We start from the raw sequence: 6,761 nt of genomic DNA, 5'->3' as shown, positions 1-6,761 counted from the left end.
GGCTTGGTGAAGAAAGGGAGACGGGTTTAAGTACAGAACGGATTCAGAACTCTCACTCTGAAGTGACTATAGTACAAGTCTGTGCCCAAACTTTCCTGCCCATACAACAAAAACATATTGCTGTATCTCTAACTCCACTACTTTGAAACAACAATAATTCCCCAGGTTTTTTACCTTACAAGTTTATCTTTGCCGTGTTATCTACTGCTTTTGGAGTGGGATTTAGGAACGGGGGTAAAATACCAAGGGTAACTCATAATGATAAAAGCTACCTTTTTTTTTTTTTGTAATGTTTATTGTTTTCTGAGAGGGGGAGAGAGAGACAGAGCACGAGTTGGGGAGGGGCAGAGAGAGAGGGAGACACAGAATCCCAAGGAGGCTCCAGGCTCCGAGCTGTCGGTGCAGAGCCCGACGCGGGGCTCGAGCTCACAAACCACAGGATCATGACCTGAGCTGGAGTTGGACATTTAACCGACTGAGCCACCTGGGCGCCCCAAAACTAACATTTATTGGACGCGAGTACCAAGTATTTGATGCATGTTAACTTTTTTAACCTTCTCAACGCGCTGCTCCGAAGTAGGCACTGCTGTAAATCCTCATTATGTAGATAAGGAAACTGAGCCACAAAAGAATTAGGAACTTGCCCTAGAGGTAGGATTTGAATCCAGATGGAGTGCTTCCCAAGCCCAGACCCTCAGCCACAGCACGACATGACCGTTAAGCCTAAAGCCGTGAGTTGAACATGGCCGTTTTCCTGAAGGTTCCGGTTGCATGATGGTGAGTAATTAAGCACATTATTTTTTACAATGATAAAATAGATATGAAGTCTTTTTTTAAATAATTTATTTTATTTAACAATCTAGAAAGTTCTCAGCCATCAGCAGTTCCAGTGCAATTTCAGGTGCAATTGGGAATTCAGGAATCTCCGTGAAGCTGTTAGTGTAGCGAACCTTGTAGGTAAAGTACATGCATACTTTTGATAGCACATGTGAAGGATCTCTCTAAAATTGACTTCATTAGGGGGAGCCTAGGTGGCTCAGTTGGTTAAGCGTCTGACTTTGGCTCAGGTCATGGTCTCACCGTTCGTGGGTGGAAGCCCCGCGTCGGGTTCTGTGCCGACAGCTCGGAGCCTGGAGCCTGCTTTGGATTCTGTGTTTCCCTCTCTCTCTGCCCCCTCCACCACTCGCGCTCTGTCTCTCTCTCAAAAATAAACAAGCATTAAAAAAATAATGAAAAAAAAAAATGGACTTCATTAGTTTCGTTCTCAGCAAAGTGACCAGGGCCACTCGACATGGTTTTTATTGTTCCGGATGTTAGTGCATGTTCTCTTTTGACCACAAATTCATGACCATCTGAAGATATTGATATGATATCCATGGCAGGATCTTCACAGCCACCATAGGTTTTCTCTTCTCCATCCATCACGTTCTTATGAAATCCTGCTTTACTTCTGCAGGAACTTTCGTAGTTTCCTGGAAAGGTGGGGACGCAGCCTATGGCCAGCTTCCGTCAAAAGAGATATGAAGTCTTATGCAGACACACAACCTCAAAGAAATTTTTAGTGTGTAGCGAATTGTCTCAGGCTGCACCCTGGGTGTGAGGGTATGTACTTCCTCTCCTCCATGTCTGGGGCACACGTTCAGTGAAAAATTTAAGAGGTACTATGGTGTGCCTTATCTGTTCCTGGATTCGGTTGTCCTGCACTGAAGCCATAGGTCAGAGGTCAGAGGCTGATAGTAGAATTTCTAGCCATTTTTCTTGGAGTGTTGCTCTGTCACCTTCCCTCTTCGCAATGTCAAGGATAGGTCCTGCTGATGTCCTCACCTGCGGGGCAAGAAAGGAGCCTTTCCTTAGACACTGGGACCAACATCCCAGAGGTAGAGACTGTGTCTTTTCAGATCTCGAAATGTGTCCGTGCCATACTTCCCTCCTTTCTGGGAATCAGGAGCACAGAGAAAGCAGGATCCTATCAGCCTCTCCTTTGTGGCACGTTTATAAGGACAAGACGACAGGCAGCTGGAAAGATCTCTTCTGGATGGACTTTGCCACTGAGAGCTCTCCTCCATCCCCCACGGAAGGATCCGCCGAGCAGCAAGGTTACAAGTTCACTCTACTGATATCTTTGTTTTAGTCCCTTTCTCTCCATATTGGATGATTACAAACTAAACTCTAAGAAACACTGGTTCATAAAATGCACCAGGATGACAGGTAGCATGCCAAACCAGAGTCTATCCGGGGAATTTTCTCCTGGTACTGTTGGCATGACCTTTTTCTCTCTTTGTTCTTTCTTTCGTTCTGTTTTTGTTTGGTCGTGTTTGAAATTACACTTTTTGAAATAACTGCAGATTCGCAGGCTGTTGTAAGAAACAACACAGAGAGATCCCATGTACCCCTCACCAGTTTCCCCCCACGGTACCATGCTACAAAACTAGGACAGCATCCCAACCAAGATATTGACAGTGACACAGTCAAGTTACAGAACCCTTCCGACAGCACAAGATCCCACTCGTGGTGAAATTTTATGGCCAAATCCACTTCCCTCCCTGCTGACCCATGCCAACCGTTAATCTGTTCTCCATAATTTTCTCCTTTCAATCATGTTACCTATGGAGTTACGCATAGGATTGAATTCTGTCACGCAGCATGATTCTCTAGAGATTCAACCAGCTTGTTATGTGCATCAGTAGTTCATTTCCTTTTATTGCTCGAGTATCCCACGGTAAGAGTACAGCACAGTTTGTTCAACTAGTCACCCACTGAAAAGCATCTTTCTTTTTCCAGCTTGGGGCTATTATGAATAAAGCTGCTATAAACGTTTGTGCCAGGTTTTTGTGTGAACGTGTTTCATTTCTCTGGGATAAATGCCCAGGAGCACAATTGCTGAGTCATGTGGCGGTTGCAGGTTTATTCTTTTTAAGACGCTGCCAAAGCGTTTTCCAAAGTGGCTGTACCATTTCGCTCTCCCACCAGCAATGCGTGAGTAGTACAGTTTTGCTGTGTCCTTGCTATCCTGATCAGTGCGTTGGGATACCTCGTCGTGGTTTGAATTTGCATTTCCCCAATGGCAGAAGATGCTGAACATCTTTTCATACGCTTATTTGTCATCTGTATATCCCTTCTGTGAATTATCTCTTCCTTGTCTCTTTGCCCATTTTCTTTCTCTTTTTAAAAAAAAAACATTTTTTTAAATGTTTATTTATTTTTGAGACAGAGAGAGACATAGCACGAATGGGGGACGGTCAGAGAGAGAGGAAGACACAGAATCCGAAGCAGGTTCCAGGCTCCGAGCTGTCAGCACAGAGCCCGACGCGGGGCTCGAACTCACGAACTGTGAGATCATGACCTGAGCCGAAGTCGGATGCTTAACCGACTGAGCCCCCCCGGGCGCCCCTCTTCGCGCATTTTCTAATGAGTTTTTTTGTTTGTTTTTTTGTTTTTTTTTACCATTGAATGTTGAGACTATATGTTTGAGAGAGTAGTCCCTTGTTGGGTGTGTGGTTTTCAAATATTTTCTCACCATCTTTAGCTTGCCTTTTCATTCTCTTAACGTGGTCGCTGGTGGTGCAAAAGTTCTAAATTTTAATGAACTCCAATTTATCTATTTTTCTTTTGTGAATTGTGTTTCTGGTGTTAAGTCTAAAAAGTCTTTGCTTAGTGCTTAATCTCAAAGATCTCCCTCTCTTTTTCCCCCCAACATTTTATTTTTTTACATTTAAGTCTCTGGTCCATTTTGAGTTTGTTTTTGTAGCAGGTGTGAGACAGAGGCTTGGGTTCATTTCTTGTGTCTGCACGTCCAATTACTCTATGCCATTTGTTGGAAAGGCTACCCTGACTCCACTCTAAGTAATAGTACTCTCAGCACTATCCAAAGTCACTTGGGCATATTTGTGTGTCTTCTTCTGGGTTCCCTGTTCTAGTCATTGCTTACTGTGCCTATTCCTCTCTCAGTGCCTCACAGTTTTGGTTACTGATTGTATAATATTACTTATGACATAATAAGTCTTGAAATCCACATTGTTCTTCTGATTTCACTTGTTTATAAAAAAGCTATTCTACCTCTTCACCTTTTCATATGCATTTGGGGATACTGTTTACATGTGCAAAAAAAAATCTCTCTAGGATTTTGATAGAAATGTCATGAAACCTGTATCTAAATTTGGGCAGAATTGATACCTTTACTCTGTTGAGTCATCCAATCCATGAGCAATGTATGTTTATTTACTGAGATCCTGTTTGATTTCATTCATCAGCACGGTGTAGTTTCCAGTATATAGATCTTAGGCCTGGTTTGCTAGATTTACACTTAGGTATTTCATTTTTTGTTTGTTTGTTTAGAATTATAAGTGGTATAGTATTTTTAATTTCAGTGTCCACGTGTTCATTGCCAGTATGTAGACATACAACTGAGTTTTGCATGTTTATTTTGTATGCTGTGATCTTCATTGAACTCCTTTATTGGCTCTAGGAGTTCTTGGTAAATTCTTAAGATTTTTTACGTAGACAATCATGTCATCTGCAAATAGGGACAGTTTTATTTCTTCCTTTCTGATCTGCATGTCTTTTACTTTCTTTCCCTGCTTTACTACACTGGCTTGAACTTGCAGCACTGTGTTGAATTAGAATAGTGGGTGCGGAAAACCTTGCCTTGTTCCCAACCTTAAGTGGAAAGCATTCAGTGTTGGTACATGGTCTAAGTGCGCCAATTAAAAAAGAAAGACTGGTGGAGAGAATTTCAAAACATGACTCAACAGTATGCTGTCTGTAAGAAACCCACTTCAAATATAATGATGTAGGCAGGTTGGAAAGGAGAAAAATGGAAAAAGATATATCATGCAAACATCAATCAAAGGAGGAGGGACTATATTAATATCAGATAAAATAGGCTTCAAAGCAAAAAAAAAATTAACAAAGACAGGTAAGGAGATTATATAATGATTAAAGGGTCAATCCACTAAGGAGACATATCAATCCACTGCTGTTTTGTTTCCAAATGTTTGGAGATTTTCCTGTTATCTTTCTGTTATTGATTTATAATTTGAATCCATTATTTAAAAAAATTTTTTTAATGTTTATTTATTTTGGAGAGACAGAGACAGAGCATGAGTGAACCCTTGACCGACTGAGCCACCCAGGTGCCCCTGATTCCATTATTTAAAAAAAAAATCAACATTTATTTATTTCTGAGAGATAGAGACAGAGAGCAAGCAGGGGAGGGGCAGAGAGAGAAGGAGACACAGAATCCAAAGCAGGCTCCAGGCACTGAGCTGTCAGCACAGAGTCCTATGTGAGGCTCAAAGCCATGAACCATGAGATCATGACCTGAGCCAAAGTCGGATGCCTAACTGACTGAGCCACCCAGGCATCCCAGTTTGATTCCATTATGGTGTGATTTTCAAGTCTTTAAAATTTCTTGAAAAAAGAATTTTTAGTGGCCTGGGATATGGTCTATCTTGATAGCTGGTCTGTAGGCACTTGTAATAAAAGTACATTCTGCTGTTGCTGGATGGTGTTGTTACTACCCAGAGGGGTGAATTTCCAGCTCCCTACTCTTCTCTGACCCTCCCCCCTGCCACGATGTAGTGGGGGGCAGTTAGCCTGTTGCAGCCTGTGGAGGTAAAATTCTAGCCTCCCCACTCGGCCTTTTCTGGCAGGAGTAGGGCTACAGGCGTTTCTGTGGTGTTTGACTGGAATAAAACAGCTATTGTTTAAGATAATCTGACGAGGCTGACCCTTTCCTGGTCCTCTGGCTGGAGAGAGCAGGCTTTCTTTTTTCTGTGCCCATGGGTTTTCCCAGTTGCCTGCTTCTTTGGCCACATGTCTGGACACATGAGGCAAAATGAAAGCCCAGGGAACTCACCACCATGTCATTCTTTGGGTCCCAAGGTCTCTAGCCCATCTTCCCTCTTCTTTACACCCTTCATGGTTTTATACCAAATGTTTGAGATTTCTAGTTGGACTCAGCAAATGGAATGGAAAAAAACTACCTCTGGAAGAAGTCATCTTCCTGGAAGAAGTCAATCTCTCGTGGCTTTAACAATATTAACATAAAAAACATAACCCTTTGATGCTCTAGTCTTTGCTTGATCACTCACTTCTTCTTTCTTTCTTTCTTTCTTTCTTTCTTTCTTTCATTTTTATTTATTTATTTTGAAAGATAGATAGAGAGAGAGAGCGCCTGTGAGCAGGGGAGGGGCAGAGTGAGAGCAAGAGAGAGAATCTCAAGCAGGCTCCGTGCTATCAGCACAGAGCCCGACTCAGGGGTCGATCCCATATGAACCTTGGGATCAAGACCTGAGCCAAAATCAAGAGTCAAATGCTTAACCAGCTGAGCCACCCTGACTTCTCTCTTTTTTAAAACATGTCCTCAAATCACAATGACTTCTCTTTGGGAGAGACTTGAAGCAAAGGAGATAGAGACATGTTTGTTTGGATTATTGTGAGTGTGTTAAACTCTGTTTCTGTACCTCTTCTCTCCTTCAGAAAATGGGCTTGGACTTCCTGTGTTTGTCTACAGTGGTTTGTTCCTGGAGTATGCCCTGGGTCCAGAATGCCAAATGTCTTCTGGAATTGAGGTCTGGGCACAGATTAAGAATAAGGCCAAGGCTTGTTCTTGGGTAAAGCAGACATGGCTGGCAGGAAGCAAGAACAGGAATGTGAGTCGTCTCAACCAGGGCAAGAAGCTGTCTTAGCTTGGGTGGCCATAACAGAGTACTACAGATTGGGTGGCTTAAACATGGATTTTGATTTCCCCACAGTTTTGG

General features: G+C 42.6%; 1 protein-coding gene across 1 annotated transcript; it reads right to left on the bottom strand.

Annotated features, from left to right (window-relative positions):
- Window positions 1-843: 843 nt before the first annotated feature.
- Window positions 844-1,422, bottom strand: LOC122490554 (elongin-C-like). Its single transcript, XM_043593199.1, has 2 exons — window positions 1,249-1,422; window positions 844-1,001 (listed from the first exon to the last, which is right to left on the bottom strand). Exons 1-2 carry the CDS (start codon window positions 1,420-1,422, stop codon window positions 852-854), a joined length of 324 nt encoding a protein of 107 aa, XP_043449134.1. The 3' UTR covers window positions 844-851.
- Between the last annotated feature and the right edge of the window lie 5,339 nt (window positions 1,423-6,761).

This window comes from Prionailurus bengalensis, chromosome B2 (genome assembly GCF_016509475.1).
Source record: "Prionailurus bengalensis isolate Pbe53 chromosome B2, Fcat_Pben_1.1_paternal_pri, whole genome shotgun sequence".
Taxonomy (NCBI): Eukaryota; Metazoa; Chordata; class Mammalia; order Carnivora; family Felidae; genus Prionailurus; species Prionailurus bengalensis.
The sequence above is the reverse complement of the archived record's forward strand: the minus strand, read 5'-3'. Positions and strand labels throughout refer to the sequence as shown.

What these genes read in the sequence shown, in the direction of transcription:
- LOC122490554 (XM_043593199.1), bottom strand. Translation starts at nt 1,422, where the DNA reads ATGGATGGAGAAGAGAAAACCTATGGTGGCTGTGAAGATCCTGCCATG. An exon ending in CTGAGAACGAAACTAATGAA is followed by an intron (nt 1,002 to 1,248) that starts GTCCATTTTTTT and finishes AGTCAATTTTAG; the next exon opens with AGAGATCCTTCACATGTGCT.